This window comes from Aythya ferina, assembly GCF_964211825.1.
Source record: "Aythya ferina genome assembly, chromosome: 11".
Classification (NCBI taxonomy): domain Eukaryota; kingdom Metazoa; phylum Chordata; class Aves; order Anseriformes; family Anatidae; genus Aythya; species Aythya ferina.
In genome coordinates this window covers 2063945-2087884 of record NC_140307.1, presented here as the reverse complement: position 1 = coordinate 2087884, position 23940 = coordinate 2063945, and the positions used below count along the sequence as shown (strand labels likewise).

At 55.7% G+C, this 23940-nt stretch overlaps 2 protein-coding genes and 1 long non-coding RNA gene across 6 annotated transcripts in view; 2 read left to right on the top strand and 1 right to left on the bottom strand.

Moving 5' to 3' along the window:
• Positions 1-8700, top strand: part of ZWILCH (zwilch kinetochore protein) — a 176141-nt gene extending 167441 nt beyond the window's left edge. Inside the window, exon 23 of the transcript XR_014696975.1 lies at positions 4675-8700. The gene's annotated coding sequence lies outside the window, so the exon portion shown is untranslated. The remainder of the gene's footprint in view (positions 1-4674) is intronic.
• Positions 2009-11728, bottom strand: LOC311442959. Of its 4 annotated transcripts, XR_014696979.1 has the most exons (3): positions 11383-11728; positions 5431-8862; positions 2009-5339 (listed from the first exon to the last, which is right to left on the bottom strand). It is a non-coding gene; the product is annotated as an uncharacterized lncRNA (long non-coding RNA). The 4 variants fall into 4 exon arrangements; XR_014696977.1 differs by having other exon boundaries at positions 2009-11253; XR_014696978.1 differs by having other exon boundaries at positions 2009-8862.
• A 5841-nt stretch (positions 11729-17569) lies between these two features.
• The window catches only part of SMAD6 (SMAD family member 6), a 33085-nt gene continuing 26714 nt past the window's right edge, over positions 17570-23940 (top strand). The window contains exons 1-3 of the mRNA XM_084532732.1: positions 17570-18821; positions 21250-21306; positions 22502-22579. Coding sequence (XP_084388858.1) covers positions 18062-18821; positions 21250-21306; positions 22502-22579 — 895 coding nt within the window. The 5' untranslated portion in view covers positions 17570-18061. The remainder of the gene's footprint in view (positions 18822-21249; positions 21307-22501; positions 22580-23940) is intronic.

The window sequence follows — 23940 nt, the reverse complement described above, 5'->3', positions numbered from 1 at the left end:
CGTGTGTGCCACTCTTTGGCACAAATAGTCTGCTGCCCACCAGGAAGCCCCCATGGCCAAGGCGGCGTGGCCCAGCTGGCAGGGCAGCCGGCGGTGGTGCGCTCCATCAGAGCTCTGTGTGGGCTCCTGTTAGTCATTGTTTGCAAGGATTTGAGCGATGGCCAGGACTGATAGAGACGTCTGCAGAGCCTCCGAGACTCATAACTGTCGGCACAAAAGAGCCTCCTACTGAGAATCCTTAACCTTCAGCCCCCAAACCCAGGAGCCGGGCCCTGGCTGGTGGCTGCTTGCTGCTGGTGGTCGGCAGGGCTGCGAGAGGCTCCTGCTCCGTGCCATCGCCACGAGGAGGTGGCCAGGCAGGTGGCACAGCTGGGTGTCACCCGCAGCGCATCTGCCTTGCCGTGCAGCCCAACAGATCTGCAAGCAGAAAAATTAAAAGTAAAAATAGGGTGGCATTTGCAGCAAACATTGCACTGGGTATCTAACGCGCCCGGGCTCATTGCGATGCATTTATTTGGGACTTGTTTTGCTCTTCTCTTGCTGGGTGCTTTTCTTCTGCTCTTTTTTTAAAAAAAAAAAAAAAATTCTTTTACTTGTTTTCTTTGTGCTTTGCATGGAGGAACTGTACGCCAGTAGTTTTGCAGGGAAATGAGGGAGATGTCACATTGAGTTTGTGTCCGATTCCTTTCAGCTTGCCAATTTAACAAGCCGTGTGAAGCCAGAGATAAGTCGGAGCGGTTTCTTAAAATGCACAACCCATGCGCAATGCATTGCTTAATGCAAACTAGAAACGAGCAACATCTGGGGGAACTGATGGGCGGCACGAGCTCTCACATCCTGCTGTCTCCCAGCTCACGGCTCTCTGGGTCTGGAGCATCACCTCCTCCAGCCAGAGGAGAGCAGCCAAAAGGGTGTCCAGAGAGGAAGAAAGAGGAAAAGATCCCCTTCTGGCACGCCTGCTGGGTGGCAGCCTCTGGCTGCAGCTCTGCACAAGCTCTGCAGCAGGTTCCGTGCCCTGCTGGTCACAAGGAGCCTTATTTCTGCATAGGGTGCGCCAGGTTTCAGAAGCAGCTCTAGAATGTAGAAATGTCCAGTTTCACACTCAAAAGAAGCAGGCTGGCACGTGCTTGCTGCAGGAAGCTTTCTCGAGGGGCATCACAGCCACCTGTATGTCCTGGGCAGCCCATCCGATGCTGCTGCAGGCAGCGTGGGCCATTTGCTCCTGGGAGCAAATCCAAAAGCTAAGTTTAAACACGCAGACCACTGTTTATGTCAGTGAATCACGCGTGCCTAGGACCTGATCCTGCTAGCTCCAGAACATCTCCTGGGAGATCTTGAGAGCTCTCAAGTCCTTCCTGATAATGCAATTATCCTTTTTCAGCTGGAAGGCGGCAGCTTGTTGTTTGGGGAATTGCAAGAGAGGGCTGCGTGGTTTGGGCTCTGCTTATGAAAACCCATTAGGGGCTAGCTCACCCCATTAATTGCCCAAGTAGCACCTTGCAACGTGCACAGATGTGCACAAACAAGTGGTTACATGAACAACAGCTGCAGTTAAACACACACCTTAGGTGTGCAGCCACGGGTTGTTTCTGCTTGTTTGCCTGCTGCTTATATCACGGGAAGGGTTCGAGGAGCTGCCTTCGAGACCACCACGGCGTGCAGCAGAGGACCCCATCCCCGTGGGAGATGAGGAGAACCGGCGTTACTTTTGTCCCACCACACCGCTCATTTCCAGCCTGGCTGAAAGCTCAGCGCTTCCAGGGGCAGGACTCTCAGGGACTTGTATGCCCTGGGTTGCTGTAAGTCATTGGGCACCTTTTCCTTTTTATTCCTCCAGAAGAAATCGTGATGGAAACCTCTGGGGAGGCTCTGATACAGCCAGCACCAGCAGAGTCCCCGTGCAGCGGCCGCAGCGCATACCTGTGCTCAGGAGGTTTTATCTCTTCCTTTCACCCCACCTCCCGTTAGTTGCTTGGCAACTCGAACAATATTATTGCACATGCACAGGTGACATTACCTGCAGTTAGCCTTTATTTATCATTTTCACTTAGCAGATTCAAGCCCTGCCATTTTGAAGGCTGCGCACGGGGCAGCTGCCAGGAGGGAGGTAGTTCCCAGCGCCACGGCAGTGAGTCACCTGCCTACACGCTCAACAGGATTAGGCATTTCACTCCTTAATGCCTAAATGGAAGGTCATTAAAACAACACTGTGGTTTGGGGAGGATAGCAAGTCCGTAGCATGCTTGTTTTGGTGGCGAGTGAGAAGCTTGGTTTGAATCTGAACTGGTTCACGCTGTCCCATCCGGGCTCTGCCCGGTGCTGGAGGCTGCAGCCAGCCCGTGCTGACTCTGCTCTGGCTTCCCTGGGGCCAGCCACGTCTCAGAACAGCAGGGACCTCGCTGGGAGCCTTTGTGGGTTACATTCTGGTCCTGCCAGGGTCTGCCTGGAGAGCAGGAGCTGGTGGTGCCATGGGCAGGCACAGGAGAGCCTCTGCTCCAGGAGCACGCAGCCCTCGAGTCAGGTGAAATAAGGGATGTGAGGCGCTGGGGAGAGACCGAGGCTCGAGGGAGTTGTTTCATGCAGCCCTTGGTCTCTGCCTTTTCCAGAGGGAAAGCCCTTGGTACTCCCCCACAGCTCTGGAGGTAGAACCTTTTCCATTTATTGTGGCAATAAAAATAATTTGCTCCACCAGGAGCACATGGTTTGGAACAATCTGGGTTCCTCCAGATTTTTGCCTCGCGATCGGATTCCTGGTAACAAAAAGCACAGCCTCCAGTTCAAGCTTTTTCTGACACGACATTTCCATCCTGCCCACTGATCCTTTGGTGTCGTCTCTTTTGAGCTTGCACTTTGGCTTTTCCCTCGGTGCACGGTGGCTGTCACAGAGCCTGCCACGTGCGCTGCCCCGTGCCTGCTGCCCCGCTGCTAGAGAGACAGCTGCTGAGCTCCGCTTTTTGCAGCTCCTGCTATGGAAGCAAGAGCTTTTCTTCGAAGACCAGGTTAAAACACAGCAGATGGATGCTGGAGAAGGCCAAGTGAAGAGTGATCTCCTGAAGTGAGGCTGAAGGAGGGCACACGGGAGGCTGGAGCAGCAGCAGCGGGGCTGGCTGAGCCGGCGGAGGGGCAAGGACATGGGAAGCGTGCCCCAAAAGCTGGGTGCTGCCACCAGGTACAAAGCCCCTGCAACAGCTTCAAGAAAAAACACCGTGGAAATTGTTTTCACCCCTCAGCATCCCCATATATCTGAAATCAGTCTGTGTCGTGGATGCCAGCTCTTGCTGCGATGCGATGGAGCTACGAGCAGCGCACAAGGGCAAAGCCTCTCACCACGGTGCCAGCCTCCTCTAACGCCACGGCTGGAGCCGAGGGAGGGATGATGAAACGTGTTCCTCTTTAATCTGCCGGGATTAGGTACGTTTCATTGCTCACTGGGAAGAACCTTCCGCGGGATCAGTGATGTTAACAGCGACTAATCTGATGGTGCCAAAGCAAGTTCCTACAAAGCAGTCACATGAAGCTGGGGGAAGAGGCAAAGCCCGGCTCCGCGGGGAGGGACGGCGAGCGCTTTCCCAGTCTATCAGCTGAAATCCACAAACAACACGCTTTGAAGGCCAAAGGCAAGGAGAAATGATGATAGGGAAGGCACCGGCCAAGCAACCACTTAAGAAAAGAGCAGCAGGTAGAGGTGACCCACCACAGGGGCAGCCGTGGGGTTTCCTAACACCATCCAAAGGCAGCTGCTATGTCGAAATGACACTGCTGTGCCTTTGTGTTGAAGGGGATGCTAGCAGAAAATGAAACGGGTAGCTATTGGGGGATTTTTAGTGGAAGAAATGTGTCGTTTTAAAAATGGCTGATTTTTAGTCTCGCTTCTATTTTGAGAAGTGGGGAGAAGGGCAGGTGCTACTTTCTGGTTTGTGAGTGCTGGGAGTTGAACATCTGGCTTGTTCTGTTTCTTGTTTCACCAAGACATCTCTTAATTTTATAAACTGTAAAAAGGAAAAGGACTAAGCCCCTCTGATCTTTCAGAAATCCATTCCAGGATGGTACCTGTACTCGGTGTTCAGCCTTCTCTGTTGGTCTCACCGCTGTGCGTCATTTTTGCGTGCGTCCCGTTCCAGAATTGTTTCTAGACTCCGGCCTCAGCCTCTGTAGCACAGCTCCAGGGAACTCAGTGGCTTCAGGTGTCACTTGGAGCAGGATCTGGCAGGCAGCCTTCGTCCTTTTCTGCTTCCTCTGGAGCTGTGGTGCTGTCTGTAGGTTGGGTGCTGCATTTTTCTTCCCTGCTAAGGCCAGCATTTGGCTTGGAGCATCCGCTGCTGGAGGAGAGCGACGTGGCCTCCTCGGGGATGCTCTGCAGCAGGAGACACAGAGAGGAGAGGGTTCAGGAGCGAAATGTGGCTCCTTCTTCACAAAGTGAGGCCAAGGCACTGGCTTATGCATTCAGCAAGACAATCGGAGGGTGAACCCCACGGGCAGCACCTTGTTCATGAGGTAGGTGCCAGGCAGGGAAACTCGTTCCCCCCACAAAGTGCCCTGCGGCTTTTAAGCACCACTTAAACCCGAGTTTTTGTGTGGCTCCTCTGTTCGAGAACCTGTTCACTCCTTCTTTGCCCTCTGCCCTTGGTTTCCATCCGTAATCAGCACAGCTCCATTCCCTTGCCTTACTCACAGCTGGTGGCCAGCTACTGACAGACACCGGGAGAGACTTCAGCAGGACAGCAGAGGAGGAGGGCAGCGGGACAGAGGAGAAGGGCAGCAGCACAGCAGGGAAGTGCAGCAGGACAGCAGAGGAGATAGAAAAAAGCCAGGTGAAGACCCCGGCCGAGCACCAGGCAGGCAGGTTCTGTTCCTTCCAGGGAGCGTGGGAATTGACCTCTCAGCCAGGATTGCCCGGGCACTGGGATGTTGTTTCTTTTCACCACTGGTGTTGTGTTTTCGTGAGTGGTGATTATGACTTACATGTCTTCTTCCCGTCCCGGCTGATAAAGATATGATAAACAGAGAAAGTGGGATGGCTGCAGCTCTCCAAAGTAACCTGGAGCTGTGAAACGCCAGAGAGGGTTGTTCATTATAAAAATAAAGCGTGGAGCTATTCCCATGGCAGGGAGATTTCCCTAGAAATGTTCTTCATCCCCCCAAAAAAACCACCATCGTCCGTCTCCTGCCTCTCCCCTCCTCTGACTAAATATAAAATATTCTTCACGTGCCTCATTCCGCTGGGGTTCTGCAGTGGTTTGAGCAGAGCTGTTTTTTTTCACTGCCATATTTCAACATATGCCCCTTATGGCAGACAGCAATGTGCCTTTCATCAGTTTTAGCTTTTTGCTTAATTTTGCCTATGGAGGAAAAAGAAAAAGCTGTAAACATCCCTCGGACAGGGGTGCTGAAGTCTGAGATGAGTTTGGGGATTTACAAAATGGCACAGACCTTAGCAAGGCATCCACCTAATGGCATCTTCAAGATCCAGCAGTTTTATGAAAACATCAAATCTGGGATAATAATGGATTATTGGCAGCTCCAAAGTCTTGGGGAAAAGGTTTGTTCTAGTTCTGAATTTAAAAAAAAAGAAAAAAAAAGTGGTTTACAACTTTTCTGGGAACTGAGGCTTTGAACAAAAATGTTGTTTTGGTTGAATGCATGGTTGGATTTGCTCTCAAAACTTCGCAGCCTTTTAAAAATAGAAAGAAATATCATTTAGAAATGGAGATTATTTCACCTCAAAGTACCAAAACGTGTCATTTCGAAACACTCGAATTCTCTTCTAATAGAAATGCAGCATCCATATTACGAGGAAGTGACCGACCTCGGGCTGGTGCATGTCTGAGACAGCTAATTTTGGATCTTTAGCTTAAAATCACTCATCTGGGTGGAGGAGCCTATGACCCATCACCAGCGACGTCTGCGGGAGCAAGAGCTGGCGCTGGGCACCAGGTAGGCTGCGAGGCAAATTAACTCATTATGCCACGGCTCGCCAGCTCATTTTGCTCCCTTTGAACACCACGAGATTCCTCCTTGTTAGTCATCACTTCTGCAGTTGGGCCCAGATTCTTTCTTAAGCATTCACATATTTTATGAAGTTAGAAAGACTTTCAAGTTGCAAAAAACCCTGATGTTTTTTATGAGGTTAACAATAAACAGGCCGAGCCCGAAGTGTGCGCAGTCCTCGGGTGAAACCCGCACCAAATTTCCACTGGCCTCAGCACAGAGGAGCTGGAAGGCCACGCTTTCACTTCCAGATCCTGCAGGGATGGTAGAAAACAGGGTTTGTACTGAAGCTGTGCTCAAAGATGAAGAATTGCAGAGTTTTTTAGGGTCACTCAGAGCCTGCTGACCCACAGCCCATCCTTTTTGCCTGGACCTGCTTTGGTTTGGTTTACGGAGGAATTGTCGTGCTCCAAATGTCCAGCTGGTGTCCAGGGCTGCGGGGAACTGGCAGAATCTTCCTTCAGGTGCCTTTACTTTTGAGGCAGCTCAATTTTTACTCAATGAAAGGAAAACCCTGTAGCTGCCCTTGCAGCAGGGGTATCGGCACCGCAGGGAGAGGAGCTCCAAAGAAAGGGCTGGCGCTGAGCGACCCTCATGCAAGGGCAGAAGGTTTCCAAAATCTTTCCAAAAGCTTCATAAAACACCAAATGAATCTTCAAGCATTTATTGAAAGCAAAGTTTGAATGTTAATTCCCTCTCGCACATCGGCAGCGATTCTGGAGATGAGGAAATGAAACCACAAACCCAGCCAGTGATCTGCCCGGGGCCTGGGCTGTAAATCAGTCTCTGAACTCGCGAGCTGCTCGCTCTGCTCCTCCGGCTCCTCTCCTAGCTCCGCCGTGCCCCCACGACGAGGCAAAGGGCTGCTCCTCGTGCGCCTTCCCCTGAGTGCCTGGGGAGAGCATTCAGGATGGGGCTCGATGGCATCCAGACATTGGTGATCCTTGGGCAGGTTTTCACAGATTTGTTCCTGATGCCATCCTCGCTGTCCCATATCTTCTGGGGTCTGCCTCTGCGAGTTTCAGCCCCAGTGCTTGGTTGGAAGGGCGGCTCTGATCCGCGTCCTCCAGCCCCTGCTGCGAGTGGAGGGGCACAGGAACACGGCAGCTGCCCCGGGGATGGCTCAGGAGCGGCGCAGGCAGGCAGTGATTCTCTCATGCTAAGGGATGGATTTCAGGCCCCGGTTGTGCAGCGAGGGGTGAGCCCTGCAGCTACCCGGCGAGCACCAGGGAGAGCCCCAGATGTTGTCCCATGGAGCTGGCGTGCCTCGACTTCTGCTCCCAGCTTGTGTCTCCATGCCCTTATTGATGAAAACACACCTGAATTTAGTTTGGTAGGGAGTTCTGTGAGATTACGGGGAAGAACAATCAGTGTCAGGAGTTGTGTGCTGAAAAAGGAGATTTTTCATCTATTTTTAACATCTTTCTGATTTTGCCCAACTCTTTTGTGATTTCTAATCTGAGTGGCCCAAGCCCTACGTGCGCAACCAATGCCACCAGTGGCCACCAGTGCTCTGGGTGCCCCAGTTCTCCTCCGGGTGACAAACTCACCCATTCCTATTTCCTTTTGCATCAAGCAGAGCGAACTAGAGGAGCCGTGTCCCCAGCGAGCACCCGGCCTCGTGGGGGTCCCCAGAGCACCCCGGTGCCGGGCTGGCTCCATCCCTGCTCCGTGCGGGGCAGATGTGCCGCCGGGGCCGCGTGGGACTCTGTGGATCGCTGGCATTACGAGTTGTTTACCCCGTGCTTCGAGCAGGATGCTTTCCTTATCTGCCAGCGGAGTAAATTCCCCCCGGTGCTGTCATTCCTGGCCCGCTCCTGACTCCGGCGCGGCCGAGCGCTGGCGGTGGCTCTGCGTTATCTCCGGGCTGCAGCGAGACAGACCCAGCCTGCAGCAGCCCCGGGCTCTGCAGCGCGAAGCCCGACGTCTTCAAAGGCGGAAAATTGCTCTGTAATTTGAATCTTTAACAGCACATGGAAAAATCTACAGGAACTGGCCTGTATCATGTCTCCGAATGGCTTCATAAATATAACACTGAGGAATTTGGAGACTCTCGTGTGTGTCGGTGATGGATGTTTGCGTTCTGAGAAATGCGTTTGCTGCCTTTCCCTATCTCTCTGGAGCAGCTCTAACCTCCTGTGCAGCTCCTTTGCCCGTTCCCTGGGTACCTCCAGCCCCTGCCCCGTGTCACCAGCATCGCAGCAGCACCAGAGGGCAGGATTTAGCCCATGTCACCAGTTTTCCCGAGCAGCGGGCTCCGGGGGCCCCTCCTGGGCCACCGCTATTGTTGTCGAGCCCCGAGCCCCATCTGCCCTAGCCCCAGAAGCCACATGTAGAAAGTTCAGATACAAAAAAGCTCGATGGAATGTATTTATCTGAAAACAATAGTGTGTCTGGATGGAAAAATCAGTGTTTTACACCAGTCATGTGGTTGCTATTAATGGTTTCCAAAACACCCAGAGGTACTCGATGTGTTAAGTACGAGCAGGCAGCGGCATTTCGCTTGAGAGGCAAAACGTGCATCTCTGCACCCAAAACTGCCCTTCTGCTCCTGCCCCGCCTTGGGGAATCGCCCGTTCCCCAGATGTGCCATCGGGGGCTTCATTTCAGAGCCTGAGCCTGCCACAAATCTGCAGCGGGGTGTTCAGGGTTTCTCCTCCATCCCCTTCCTGGAAGCAGGAGAGCGCCAGGGAGGCGCAGCCGGAGCCGAAAGCGGAGCGGGCAGCGCGGGGCGAGCTGGAGGCTTGGCTTCCTCGGCCACAGCTCTGCCGCAGCCCCGGGAAGCGAAGATCCGCTGATAGCCATCGAGCAAGGATTTCCATTTTTGGTGCGAGCTCGGCCTTAAAATAGACAGTCTTCGGCGAGGAAGAAACTCTGTTGACAGAACATAGGGAACATTCCTGCAGTGTACTTTTGCCGAGGACTATCTCCGTCTTTAATCTCCGCGCCGTTTCCTGCAGGTCTCCTGGGCCCAGCTTCCCTCTCATTGTTAGTGGTGCCTTTGGAAATGACCTCAGGCGGTTTGCAGCAGCCTGGCGACCCACGGTCAGAATGACTAACCCGGCCTGTCTCCATCCCTTGGACATGTCCCATTGACTAAATAAATGACAGGCACTGACATGTGAATAGAAACACAAACAGCCCGACAAGTGAAATCTTAACTCTTTGTAGCAAAGAAAAGTCCGGGAAGCAGAGGGGAAGGGCAGAAAGCTCTCAGCCAAGTGGAGGGGAAGGGCAGCAAGCCCTCGCCTGGCAGTCACAACCTGGCATGCCGGGGGGCGGCTGGCCGGCCTCTCCCAGCCGCCCAGGACACACGGGGCTGGGGCAGCCAAGCGCCGGGAATATTATTTTTAATTGTTGAAAATTGTTTTCCGAAGCTTTTTATCTCCGCAGCGCTCTAATTAAAAGCGCAGCTGGGTGTCTGCCTGCCTATTTGCCTGTCTGGCTCGGGCGTGAAGAATTCCAGCGAGCTCTGGCAGCAAGGGTTAACAGCCTGAGCGCGGCTGCGACCCCACGTTGTACCTACACAGGTTGTACCTACACAGATTGTACCTACACAGATTGTACCTACACAGATTGTAGCTACATCCCTCTATCCTGTACCTACAAGGAGCTCTGCAGCCAGCCACACGTCAGCCTGCTATGGGGTCCACATGTGCTGATGCCTCTCCTAAAGTCGGGGTCCTCTGACCCCGACTGCACCCCAAATTGGGGTCCCCACTGATGGATTTCACCAGGATCCTTCTGGCCCCCAGGGCAACCATCGCAGCCCGGGCTGGGTTTCGGGCCCAGACTGGCTGCCTTTGAAATCTAACAATAGTCTCACCAATAAGAATAGAATTAGTGTTAATAAGCTACATTTGTGGATTTTTTTGGTCGGAAAAGTAGGAAAGTATTCTCTTTAATATAATCAAAATGTATTTTAAACGCCGTAATTACAATAATTAATAATGCTGCTTAGCAGTTATTAGCACTCAGTGCATTGTTAGGATGTCTGCGTTAGCTAAGGCTTAATAATGAGCTCCGTATAAATCCAGAAGAAGAAAATAATGATACGGGGAGTGGTTGCAGCGCTGTGGTCTGAAGGCTTCTTGCTTTAATGTAAGTAACAAATAATTCCCTCTGGCTCCCAGCATTTGTGGATAAGGCCATAAAAAAAAAAAAAAAAAAAAAAAAAAAAAAAAAAAAAAAAGGAGGAAACCTCAGCTAATAAAAATGCCACCCTTGCTTTACGGCTTTGGGAGAAACGTTTGTTGTTTGGCTCACGACGATATTTAATAGCTCGTGTCGGGGTGGTTGGTGTCGTTCCTGAGCACGCATCTTTGGGGCGAGGGTGTTGGGGCTGGTCCCCCTGGTGTATGGGCAGGCGAGGTGATGCGGGAGCTGCTAGGGGACAACCTGGCTCTGGGAATTTATTTCTTTATGCAACACAATTCATTTTCTCTCCTCCCAAATGCTTCTTCTCATTAGCTGTAGTTCGGGCACCGACACGGGAGCGGAGGAGCCGCTGCTCCTGGGTCCTGGTGTGGGTTTTAGGCTGGCTGCCTGTGTTACAGCCAGCGGTGCCAATGACTTCAGGGCGAGCTCCTTTCCTCCCTAATCCCGCTTTCCATTTTCACATTCTTCTGCGTGAGCAAGCCCTGGAGATCCTGCAGCCTGCCGCCAACGGAGACACTCAAAACACAGCTTGAACACAAAAAGAGAAGTCGCCCTGGTATTTCAGTAACGACTGCCCCTGGCTACCTCCGGTCCAGCCTCAAAACAGAGAAGACAATCTTCTCCTCTGCCTTAATGATCTTCACGTCCCCATTTCGAGGTTGCAAGAAATCCAGGGAAGGACCCAAGCAGAGCGTGCCGGTCCCACAGCCCCATCCCAGGACCCCTCTGGAAGCCTGCCTCCTGCCCAGCCCGTGACTCAGCCCCCATTTCTATTTCTATTCCCACTTCTGTTCCTCCTCCTCTGAAGTTTTGGTCGGTGGCAGCAGCTTTTGCTAATGTGTCTTGCGGCTGCTGTCTCCGAGTTATTATTGGAGATGACTGCGAAATAACAGTGCTGCTCTTTAAGCCGCTCCTGCACCGCTGCAGAAAATATTTCCCCGCGCCGTGGTAGGCAGCTCCCTGCTCCAGTGACTGGCGTCTGCTCTGGAGCAGCCCAGACGCCAGGCACTCCAGCAAAGAGCTGCTGCAACAGGACAAATTGCCCAGGGCAGCAGATCTCGGCGAGGGAGAAAAGCCAGCAGCCCAGCCTGTCTGTCGTTGTGTTTTCTAAGGGAGAAAAATTATCTTTTTACAAGCCTGCCCTAGTTGGCTCTGTCCAGCCCTTCCCAGAAAATGCCGTCGTAAATAGAAGAGCAAACTGGTGCACAAACGGACAGGTTGCCATTTATATCTGACCTTTCTCAGCTCTGCTTTGATGTCTTCGTCAACCTATGCTTCCTCCTCGTCCTGCCACCCCGCGATGTGAGCTCCCGCTGCTCGGAGAGCACCGCCGGGCGCACCGAGCCCCTCGCAGCTGATGGGCCATTACCGTCCCCTTTGGACTTCCACCTCTACTCCCTTTTTTTTTTTTTTTTTGCCTTTGGACCGTCTCCAAAGGGAATAATCTTGTTTTAACGCTGCCCTCCCCGGGGAGCTTCCAGTTTTGTGTTTGCAAATCGTGCAGGTAGATGTGGGTATAGGGGCAGAGATACCCCGCAGAGGTGCTGGGCTCGGTGTCGTCCTCGAAAATGGCAATGCACCAAAAAAAAAAAAAAAAAGTAAAGGGCAGTTTCAGAACTGGGTGTTATCTGCCTGGAAAAGAGTCCAGCAAGGCAGACTGTCTCCACAGGCTGCTGAATAAATGCTGATAAAGAGGACAAACTCCTGTGTTTGTTCTGGGCGGTGTGGTTTTCAGACGCAGCCTCTGGTGGGTGAGGGAGGCTGCAGTTCCCTTCCTCCTGAGCACAGCGTCTGTGCTGGGAGATATTGCTGGGCTCCTACAGCCAGCACGGGACAGGAGGTCAGTGGCCAGCCCTGCTGGCCTGCCTGCGACCGGGGAAGTGAGAGCTGAGGCTGAGGGGGTATCTGCGAGCTCCCAAATCCCCAACCCGCCCTCGTGCAGGTGGATGGCTGCTTTCAAGCCGTGCTCACGCTGCAGCATCCCCAGAAGGGTGGCTGCTGGTGGCTGGCCACCAGGTGGGATGCTCTCCTGGTCTAAAGGCTCAGGAGGCAATGTCCTTCCCCTGTCCATCCATGCACCTCCTTTTATTAGGCTGTGGGTTCAAAAGGGCGCTGAAAATCACTGTCGGTGGCATCAGGAAACACACTGAAAGCTTCGGTGGCAGCACCTTAACAGCTGCTAGGAGGAAAATTAACTCTGTGCTAACTGAAACCAGGACACACAGGAATACCCGAGGACGTTAGCAGTAGTCCCTCGCCTCCCTAGAGGGTTGGGAGAATAAATACGGTGATGGTGAATTAACGGTGCTGGCGTGTGGGCAAGGGGGGGAGCATCAGGAGGTGGCCAGAGGGTTGGGAGCTGGCTTTGAAGAGGTGGCTGGAGCTGGCTGCTGAGCTGGGTCTCCCCCATCCCCAGCACCTGCAATCTTGCCAAGGCTGTGCTGGGTTTTATGGAGCCTCTGCTCGAGTGTGCTCGGAGAGAGGCGATCTCAGCACCAGGGGGACCGGCAGAAGATGCTGCTCGCTTCTCGGCTGACGTGGGGGATGCATCGGGCTCATTTTGAGTTTGTTTTCCTAAAAAAGTGAAAGCAGCAGCACAGGGGATAACCCTGTACTCATGGCCCTTGTCTGACAGGTGGGTTAAATGCTTGAGCTTCGACTCAAACCAGGGACCCGAACCCAAGACCCCACATCCCAGATGGGCACTCACATATCCAGGCTGGAAATTGGACTCTCTTTCCATGGATAAGTGCTTAATTGTGTATACAAACTGGCCCAGATGTTCACAGAAGGGATTTAAAGACTGGGCTTCTCCTGGGATGGGAGAATTTGTGTCCCCATGTCCCCGTGTCCCTGCTGGCAGCCAGGGACCTCTCCAGGGGCCGGGAGCCCTGCGGATGGGTGCCATCACCTGCAGGTGAGGACCTGCTGGGAGAAGATTTTACCCCGTGGTTTTGACTAGAAACCCAGGCTCGAGCCCAGGCAACCTCCCCAAACAGCCCTTCGTGGAAACGGATAGGTTGCTACAAAAAAAAAAGAAAAAAAAAAAAAAAAAAAGAAAAATTAGGTTTTGCCACACTGACATTTTCTGACAGAAGAAAACATGTTGTCAAAAGCTTCCCGACCGCTCTGCTGGGAATGTGCTCTTTGCCATCAGTCCCCAAGGCTGGAGCGCTGGGGTGTTGAAATGTTACTACAGCCCTGGAAACTGTGAGTCAGCTCGTCCCACCCACAGGAGATACTCGTGGGAAGGGCCTTGCGGAGCCCGGAGAGGCGGCAGCCGCAGCGCTCTCCTCACGGAGCTGCCATTAACCCGTTCTCATTAATTGCAGGTCGGGCAAAAGGCAGCGGTGGGCTGATTCGGTCCAATTTTGATCTTTTTTTTTAATTTATTTTTTCCCCGTTTATTTTTATTTTTATTTTTTGCAGCTTCCATTCCAGCCTGCCCCGAGCAGCCTCGCTGCTGCGTCCCCGGGTCACCCCCTGGGTGCCACCACGGCACTGGATGGGGCCGCCTGGATGAAAGGTGCCCGAGCAGATTTGCTCTCTGCTGTACTCATGTGCAGGGATTTCCATAATTCCTCGTGCCAAGAGGAGGCTGGGGCAGTGCTCTCCCACCTTTATTTACCCCTTTACTCTGCCCAGCCCCTGCGTGGGGACGCGGGCACGGATCGGTGTGCGCCGTCCCCGCCAGCTCCCCACCACCGCGGGTGGTGAAATGCACGGGACACTGCAGCCAAAATGGGGTGGAAAGGGTGAAAATAGCAAACACAGGCTCCAAGCCCCATGCATAGTGGTGGGCACCAGCCTCCACGTTCCCTCGATGCCCATCCTCTGGGCTGGGATCACATCCTCAGCCCGGAGCATCTCCAGAAGCCGAGGCCTGGGAGCGCCGAGCCCAGCGGTTGTGAAATTTGCCACGAAGGAGAAGCCTTCAGATGGTTTGGGGTTGGGTTTATCCAAAGGCCTCGCTCTGGTTTTAGCTTTTTCCATCCTGAAGACCGCCCAAGGTCCTATCACGGTACGTTGTGGTGCAGAATATAACACCAAAAGTCAGCCTGAGCTGGAAAATCGCCACGATGTCATTAAAACAAACAAAATGGGACATTTCTGGTGCTGTCAGAGGTTTTTTTTTTTTCTTTTCTCTGGTTCCTTTCAAACTCAGCTTCCAGCAAAACCAGCCTGGTTTTATGAGGCCTTTCAGCTCTTGGCAGAGCCCCCTGCTCACATGCAACACTTGAGCCGTGGCTGCTCCAGCCGGGTTCAGGCACTCGGTGCCCGTGGGCATGGGGTGAGATGGGGCCATGGGGGGTCCCCAGCCTCTGCTGCCCCCTGCTCGGGCCACCCAACCTTCAGCACCCAGCACATGGGGTCCCCACCTCGACCCCATTTTCAAGCTGTTAGAAAGACCCAAGAACCGAACTAAGTGCTTTTTATATGGCAATTTTTAGTTTTGTGTTTTAACCTCTGCGCCTTTCTCTTTGACCAGAGAAAAAGAACTGGAGACCAAGAAGCTAGAAAATTGGAGATTTTCATCATGCTCTGCCTTGCTGTTGCCTTCGACTGTTCCTCGCCGTGCCCCCTCCCTGCTGTCGCCCCATCCCGGCCACGTTTTGGCTCTCGGAGGAGGTGAGTGCCGGGGCCCTCGTGGGCCACCCACGGTCCTCCGGGCCCACGAGGATTTGGCTTTATATAGCACCTGGGAGATGCATGTCAGATAACGCTGGCAGGCTTTCAAAACCTTCTCTGCAGCTTTTGTGCCAAGACCTATAGGACGCGTTCCAGAGCATCTCGCAGGAATGTTTGTTATTATGGCAGGCCAAGAAAAAAAGAGGGGGGAAAAGAGGCAGTGCGGGAGCACATCGCTGTTAATTACCAAAAATCCTTTAATAACCGATATTACTATAAATGATGCGTGCATTACGGGGAGGACAATTGAGGGCTCTGTTTTTCTTGCCCCACGTTGGGGCGTGGAACAATGCCCCCTTGTTGCCCACTCCTGGTGAAATTGGGGCTTCTCCATCCCGTACCTGCGCCCGCCGTGAAAACCCCATTGTTCGTCGCCCGGGGACAGGCAGGGATCCTGCTGGGTCCGAGAGCTGGCAAATCCCAATTTCTGCTTCCACACCTGAAGCCGAGCCCTTTCTGCAGCCTTTCCGTGCCTCTGCATTTACCTTTGTCCCACCGGCACGTGGCTGCCCCGGCTGGATGCTGCCAGGTTCCTGCGCGGAGCTACGAAGGCAGTGCCGTGGGGCGCACGCTGGGGCACTCACGGGCTTCCAGCGGGGCCATCACGCGACGTTATCTCCACACAAAGTCCATCAGGACATTTCTGAGGAGGTTTTAAGGTTTCCATAAGAAATTGGATTCATTAACCCAAAGCTCGCTCTCAGCTGTGTGGGTACAGCCAGGGCTCCAGAGCACTGCAGGTGCAGGAGCTGCCCAAAAATGCTGCTCAGAAACCTGCCCAAAACGGGATTTACAATATCTCGGTTGACAAATTTTGTTCGTTTCTTTCTTTTTGTTTGCTTCCTGGAGTTTTCCAGGTGCTGTGAGGCCGGGCCGCCAGGTGAAGGTGCCCCACTGCCCGCTGCCCTTTGGGGGCACCTTCCTGGGGCTCCTGCGGGGCCATCACCGCATCCCAACTGCTCGATATCCCCAGTAAATCACGGGGTATCCACGGGATATCCCCATAAACCACGGCATAAAGGTGCGGGGGGATTTTTCTTTTATTTTCTTTTATTATTTTATTTTCTTTATTATTTTATTTTCTTTATTATTTTATTTTCTTTATTATTATTTTCATTTATTATTTTAATTTATTTTCTCTTATTATTTTCTTTTCTTTTACTATTCTATCTCCTTTCATTATTTCCTTTTATTATTTTAACTTTCTTTCATTATTTTCTTTCATTCTTTCTTTCATTTCATTCTTAATTTTTTTTTCTTTTCTTCCATACCCTTTTCCATCCCTTTAATTTCTTCCTTTGACTTTCTTTTGTGCTGAAACGCCAAATTCGTGCAGGGCAGCACCCCCCCCCCCCGTACCCCTCCCGGTGCCCCCACCGGGCCCTACCCGGGGCACGCCGCCCCCCCCCCCCCGCCCCTCTCCCCGCGCTGCCGCCGGCGGGCACAAGGACCCAGCGCGGGCCCCGCGGCGCGCCTTTCATTCACGGCCACGCCGCGGCGCGCGGAGGAGGGCGGAGCCGGCTCGGCTGAATAGCCAATGGGAGGCGGCGAGGCCGCGCGTCACTCTCCGACTGACCAATGGGCGCGCTCCGAGCCTGAACTTTTGCCACGGCGGACGAGTCGCTGCAGCGCGGGGGCGTGGCCCGGCGCCGCGGCTCCGGCGGGAGGGGGGGGGGGGGTGGTGAGGAGGAGCGGCGTTAACCCTTTCGCTGCCGGAGCGCCGCCTTGACCTACTTTCCCCGGGGCAGCCCCCTGGAACCCCCCCCATATTCCCATTCCCATTCCGTGCTGCGAGGAGAAGGAGCTGCGAGGAGAAGGGGCTGCGAGGGGCAGGCGGCGAGCGGCGGCGTTACGGGGGGGGAGACGAGGGATGTTGGAGCGGGGGTGGGGGGGGGGGGAGCGTGTTGGTAAAAAAGAGGGCGCGTGTCCCTTTAAGAGCGCGGCCGGCCGAGCCGCTGTTTGCGCAACGGGCGGCGCGGCGCGGGGCCGCCGGAGTGTCTAGACTGGCACATGATGGGCCGCAGCCAATCGCGCCGCCGCTCGCCAGGGGCCCCGCGTGCGCGCCCGAGCCACACAAAAGCTCCGCGAGGGCGGGCGGAGCGCGGCGGCGGCGGCAGCGGCGGCCCCGGCAGCCGGCACCCGGCGGCCCGAGCCCAGCCCAGCCGAGCCGAGCCGAGCCGGACCCAGCACCAGCACCCAGCGCCAGCAGCGCCCCGCCCGCCCCCCGGATCCTCACCGCTGCCATCCATGTCCTGAAGCCGGCGTCTCTAGTTCCCAGCCTTTTTTTTTTTTTTTTTCGCTTTTTAATTTTTTCTTCCGCTTTTTCCCCTAGTTTTTTCCTTATTTTTTCACGTTTTCCATTTTTGCTCCTTTTCCCCTACCTTTTTTACCGTTTTCCTTTTTTCCCCCCTGATTTTTCCGGGATTTTTTCCCCCTAATTTTTCCCTTTTTTCCCCCTGATTTTCCCCCTTTTCCCCCTAATTTTTCCCTAATCTTCCTCCTTTTTCCCCTAATTTTTCCCCAATTTTCCCCTAATTTCCCCCTGAACTTCCCCTAACTTCCCCCTTTCTCCCTCCTAAATCCCCCTTTCCTCCCCCCTTCCCCTCCTTTTTTTTTTTTTTTCTTTTTCCCCCATTTTTTTCCTTTTTCCCCCCATTTTTCCCCCCATTTTTTCCCCCATTCCTCCCTCCCCCCCCCGCATCCCCCCTTTCTCCTCCCTAACACCCCCCCAGGCCTCCTCTCTCCCCCCCCACCTCCCCCCTCTCCCTTCCCCCCGGTTTATGCTCGGCCTCCCCCCGGCCCCGTCCCGTGCCCCGGGCCTCGCCGCCGCCGCCCCCTTCTCGCCGCTCCCTTCGCGGCCCCGGCGCGGCGGCGGCCGATGGCGGAGGGCCCGGCGGGGCGGCCGTGAGCCGGGCTCCGGGAGCTTCCCCGCGGCGCCGTCTATGCCCGCCCGGCGCCCCCGCCCCGCCGCCCGCCCCATGGTGCAGCCCCGCCGCGGGCCGGGGGCGAGTCGCTGCGCAGGGCTGTGGCGGGGCGCCGCACGGAGGAGCCGGGGAGCGGGGCCCGGCCGGGAGGGGGCTGAGATGAGATAGAGGCGGCGGCCGGCCGGCCACCAGCCCCCCCCCCCCCCCTCCCCTCCCGTCCCCTCCCTCCCCTCCCCTCCGCCCCGGCGCCACAGGGGGCGGCGAACGGCGCCGCCGGCCCCCGGCCGCCCGCTCCTCGGCGTATGTTCAGGTCCAAACGCTCGGGGCTGGTGCGGCGCCTCTGGAGGAGCCGCGTCGTGCCCGACGGCGACAGCGACGGCGGCGATGGCAGCGCCACGAGCGGCGACCGCGAGCCCGGAGCCGGAGGTGAAAACGGCGAGAAAAGCCCGGAGCGGAGCCGCCCGGCCCTAGGGAGCTGCGGAGGGGCCGGGGGAAGCCGCGGGGGCCCCCCGATGGCGGAGCGCCGGGGGGGTCGGCACCGCCGGGACGCCACCGAGGGAGCGAACCCGAGACGCGGCCGGGAGCGCGGGGGGCGCACGGTGACCTGCTGCCTGTTCGGGGAGCGGCAGCCCGGAGGAGCCCCTCGGGTCGCCCCCCCGAGCCCCGACGGCGGCGGAGCCGGCTGCGGGGCCCCCCCCGGCGGTTCCCCGGAGCGGAGGGGCCGCGAGGCTCGGTCTCGGCTGCTGGTGCTGGAGCAGGAGCTGAAGGCCGTCACCTACTCGCTGCTGAAGCGGCTGAAGGAGCGCTCGCTGGACAGCCTGCTGGAGGCGGTGGAGTCCCGCGGGGGGATGCCGAGCGGCTGCGTGCTGGTGGCCCGCACCGAGGTGCGTTTGGGGGGCCAGGCGGCTCCCCCCCACCTCCTGCTGGGGAAACTTTTCCGCTGGCCCGACCTGCAGCACCCCGCCGAGCTCAAACCCCTCTGCGAGTGCCAGAGCTTCGGCGTCGCCGACGGCCCCACCGTCTGCTGCAACCCCTACCACTTCAGCCGCCTCTGTGGGCCAGGTGAGAAGTGGGGAGGCGGGGGGGGGCCGTGGAGTTGGGGGACAAGGGGGTGGTGGGGAAGGAGGGCTGGGGTTTGGAGAGGGGGGCCTGAAGTTTGGAGAGGGGGGCCTGAGGTTTGGGGAGCAGTCGTTGGGGTTTGGAGAGGGGGTCCTGAGCTTTGGAGAGGGGGTCCTGAGCTTTGGAGAGGGGTCCTGAGGTTTGGAGAGGGAGTCCCGAGCTTTGGAGAGGGGTCCTTTAGTTTTGGAGAGGATGTTCTAAGCTTTGGAGAAGGATCCTGAGCTTTGGAGACAGGGTCCTGGAGTTTAGGAAGGAGGATCCCGAGGTTTAAGAGGGAGTCCCAGAGTTTGGGGATCCCCCACCCCAAATTACCCCACGCCCGGCCAAGATGGGACAGGCAGCGGCGCTTGTGAGACCCACGCAGCAACCCCCTTTCCCCTATTTTATTTTATTTTTTTCCTCCCCCCCCCGCGGAGGTCCCCCTGCTATTTAGGTGCCGAAGGGGCGATAATGTGCAGTTTGCATCCTGCTGGCGCCAGCCTGGCTCGCCGCTTCTCGGGGCGGCCGCGGAGCCGGGCAATTACCGCCGCGCCTCCAGCCGCAGGGCCCCGCGCGGGGCTGCGGGACCGGGGGGGGAGCGGGGGCAGCCACAGCCCCACCGAGCCCTGGGCTTGGCTTTTGGCTTTGCCCCCTTCTTTATTTTTTTTTTTTATTTTTTTTATTTTTTTTTTTTCGATGCGGATGGAGAAACCCCGGAGGATATCGGAATCCTGCTCACGGTCCCCTTCTTGGCAAGGGCTTTGATTTTATTTATTTTGCAATCCGGAATCCTGCCTCGCTTTGCATCACTTGGTTGAAAGAAACTTCTGTGCTCGGCACGCAGCGCCGGCGCGCTGCTTCCCCCCCCCGCCCCGAAGATCGCTAGAGGCTGGAAGTAGCTTTTTGCTTCGATTGGAGGGGATGGGCGTTTATTTTAGAAGCGGCCAAAGTTTCCAAGCCGCCTTCCCGCAGCGATGGCTTTTTCCCAGTGCTCTGTGGCTGCGAGCCCCGGGCGCTTCTGGCGCGTTCCTGCTCTGCAAGGGGGTCCCTGGGCCGGGGGCCCCCCCAGCTCCAGCTCTGCCTCTACTGGGGGAAGGCAGCGGGAGGCCCAGCACGGCCCTGGTGCTGCCACAAATGGTCCCCGTGCTCTGGCCACGGGTGCGCCTTCATCCCCAAAATCCCCCGGGGGTGATGGGATGGAGCAGCACAAGAACTCAGTCGTGTTTCGAAGAACCGCGCCGTGGCACCGGGTCCAGCTCTGGCAGGGGACCTGCTGCTCCAGGGCTGGACGTTGGCTCCGTTTCCTGCTTGTGTGTTGTTTTTTTTTTTTTTTTCTTGGAGGCTGTTAAGAGCCCTCGAGGAGAGCATCTAGCTGCTGGCAGCGTGCTTGGTTAGGGCCTTTCGGTGTCTGTTTCGGGATGAGGATGAGGAACCTTTCCTTTTTGAGGGGTATTAATTGGGCAGAGGCCACGCCAGAGCACCACGGAGGGGATGCTGACGTTGGTTTTGATGAAATAACCCCAAGGGAGCTGCGGTCATTACACTGAGGGACTGGTCTTCTGCTCAGTGTGGGAGCTGAGGAGCGCACGCTTGTTGGAGAGGCCTGGGGTCAGCGTCCTGCCTCCGAATTTCCAGTGCGGCGCCTCCCCAACGTCAGCATCAGCCCAGCACCAGCCCAGCTGCAGCAAGGCCAAATTCTAGGAGGAGGTCATGATTGAGAAGAAAACCTCACCTCTACCCCAGAAAATGATGGAGGACCTTCCCCAGCTCGTCGCGTGGTCTTTACGCTTCCAAGCACAGCAGGAGCCAGATCGCTGACCCGATTCGTCCAGGCACTTCTGGGGACTTGCTGCGGGCACGTGGCTGTGGATGTGCTGCTGCTGAGCACCGGGCACCTTCACGGGGTGAAGGACCAGGAGAGGACCAAACTGAGGCCCCCATGCCCAAGCCCCCGAGCAGCCAGGTGCTGCTGGACACACCAAAGTGACTTCGGTGGCTTTTTGGCCGAAGCCGGCCAGCCCTCAGCATCGGTCTGTCCGTGCCAAGAAAGGAGCCTCTCGTCATCACCCAAAATCCCATTTTTTAGTCTTTGTAATACGGAGTTTGGGGAGCTCTCGCTGGGTCCCCGCACGTGGGTTGGAGCCGCTGTTGGGGTGGCTGTGCTGGGAGGCAGGACGGCCACGTTCCCAGCCGTAATGTCTGCCTTGAGAGGTCAGGGCTGCCCCCTGTTCTGCAAAGGCATGGACGAGACTTGGTGTAGAGTTCCTAGTGGGTTCCCAGTGCGAGTGGGCTTTCCTCCGTTGTGTTTGCAGCCTTCAAAGCGCTCCTGACTCAGAAGAGATTTCATTTATAGACCGAACACAACACTAACGCAAACTTTCCTTTTTTCCAGAGTCTCCACCACCTCCTTACTCTCGGCTGTCTCCTAATGATGAGCAAAAGCCACTGGGTAGGTGCCTTCACCTCTTCTGATCTCCTGCAGCTCTCGTGGTGCAGCCCCGGTGCCGGTTACCGGCACCTCGCGGTGGCGCAGCGGGCAGCAGGCAGCGGCAGGGATTTTCTGCCTGCTCATTACTTCTAAGCAAGCATCAGCTGACGGGCTTCGAGCAGTAAACGAAGGCCGGTTTATCATCCCAAATTGCCGTGCAGGCACATGCAGATTTCCCCAACTGAGCCGAAGCCCATGGGGGCGTAATGAAGGGTTCCCGGGCGCCGTGTTTTGTCTGCGCGCGGGTGCCGGAGCGAGGGGGGCGTGGGAGCTCCCGGCTGCGCCCCGGCCGGCTCCTGCCCTTCCTGTGCTCGTTAACCCGAGACGCAGCCTCTCCAAAAGTCACTGCTCTGTAATTTTGGAAGGGCATTTTGCTGCTCCTAACGAATCAGAAAAGCTTTGGAAAGGGAAAAGCCCACCCTAGCCTTCGCGTGCAGAGCATCCTGCGAAGGAGCTTTGCTGGTCGTGGGTTGCTTTTGTTTTCCTTCTCCTTTTTTTTTTCTTTGTTAGGTGTGGGAAAAAAGAGAGGGAAAAAAAAAAAAAAAACAACCTCGTCCCTCCCTGTTCTCCCCACTGCGGGGTAATTCCCTTCAGAAACTGCTGGTGCTGCAGGGAGGGATGGTAGGGAGCGACACGTGACTTGGTTAAAACAACAGCCAGGGCCTGAAATCTGCTTCATTGGCTTGTTTGATTGGAAAAATAATAGTTAATCTGTGAGCAAACAGTTGAGCACTTAATTAGAGGGGTGTAAGCAAGAGAGAATAACAAAGACTCTTAACTTGTTAAAACAAAGTTTCCTTCGCTTCAGCAAAGAGGAAGGAAGGAAGGAAGCAAGAATAAACAGCTTCAAGAATTTTAATGGCGATAATTAAGTATAGTAACTATGAATTGTTTAGAGGCTTAATGTAACCTTATCCAGTAAGCACCAAGTTCCTACTTGTTTGATCGACTTTGCTGCAGTTATTTCTGTGGTCGAAGCGATTCAGACTTTGCACGGTGGAGGTACAAAGCTAAATGCTGCTTTCTGGCCCAGCTGAGAGTTTGTTGGGAGCTGTGGGCAGGGGATGGGAAGCAGGGGGGCCCCGGGCACGCACGTAGCGCTTGCGAATGCAGGAGGATTAAAAACTGGGCTTTTTTTTTTCCTGTCTCTTTGCAGATCTATCGGATTCCACGTTGTCTTACACTGAAACAGAGGCTACAAACTCGCCCAATGTCACACCCGGAGAGTTCTCAGGTTGGCAGGCGGTCGTGCTCCCGGGGAGCTCGGGGACTGGAGGAGGAGGAGAATGGGGCGGGGGGGTTTGTGCTGCGCCCTCCCTGCGCTCGGCACAAACGGGGAGCACGAGGGGCAGCCGCTCAGGGTGGCTGCTTGGAGATGTCTGGGCTCCAAGGGCTGCGATGAGATGCTGCTGGTGGTGGCCCTGTGTGGCCACGCGTGTCCCTGGGGTAGCCGTGGACCTGCTGTCCCCACCGGGGTGGCAGTGGGGCTGTTTTCCCTGCAGTGCTGCCGTGCTGAGCTCGTGGGGTCCGTGCAGCACCGCCTGCCCTCCCTGCTGCAGCCAGGCCCTGTGCTGCAAGCTGCAGAGCCGTCGAGGCTTTGCTTAATGAGGCCCTGGCTTTGCTCTGCCCCACCCCTGCACCTTTTCTTGCATTTCGTGGTGCGCAGGCACCACCAGAGGCGGTTTTGCCTTGGAGCAGAGGATCAGGACTTGGATCCGCGTGGCGCTAGGGCTGTGCTTGGTGGTTGAACCTCTCCGGCTGGGGCTGAGCGCTGTGCGGCGGGGAGGAGGAAAGAAGGGACCCGTCTGTGGGACCTGCTTTTTTCCATGCCAGGAAGGACTTGGTGTGAGGCAGGGCCTGGCAGATAGGTTTGGGGTGGACAAACCCACCGAGCTATCCGGGGCTGAGCACCTGGGTGGGTTTGGTGCTCGCTGGGGCCGGTGCGAGCAGACGGGGTGGCGGTGACTTGGCTGGTTTGGCAAAACCCACTCCTGAGGATGCTCAAGCCTTCAAGCAGCATGGCCTGGTGGTGTTGTGATTTCATGGCACGTGGCCCCGTGGGCATTTTTGGGGGATGGTCTCCCTGGGAGGCTCCCCAGTGGCCACGGGTCTTGCCATGTGCGTGCCAAATGGCTGCAGCAGGGGAACAATTGATAGGAGCACTGTGCCGTGATAAACGTGTGCTCCCAGCGCCCAGCAAAACATCTCCTGGGCTGGATCCGTCCCCGTAAAGCTCCCCGTGCCCGTGGCTTTTATTGTAACTTGATAATAGCCATTAATTACAGCGGCGGAGTTTTAAAAGCAGGGTTCCTGAGGATGTAATGGTTTAGCTTCTATCACAGCTGAGTTCTTTATGGGACATCTGGTGGGGTTTCTGGGCTGGAAGGGAGATTTTAACTTTTACTCGAACAATATAATGATAACATGTGACCAGGATCGGGCTGAAATCGGATCCCTGCTCTCCCCCTGCGTGGTTTCAAATGGTGTAACTTTTAATAAGAGTCTGGGGCTGCGTGATTTATTTTTCCCCAGCGCTCCCGATTGCTGAAAGAGGATAAGAGCCTCACTGAAGTTAACCCATGCTTGTCATCGCTG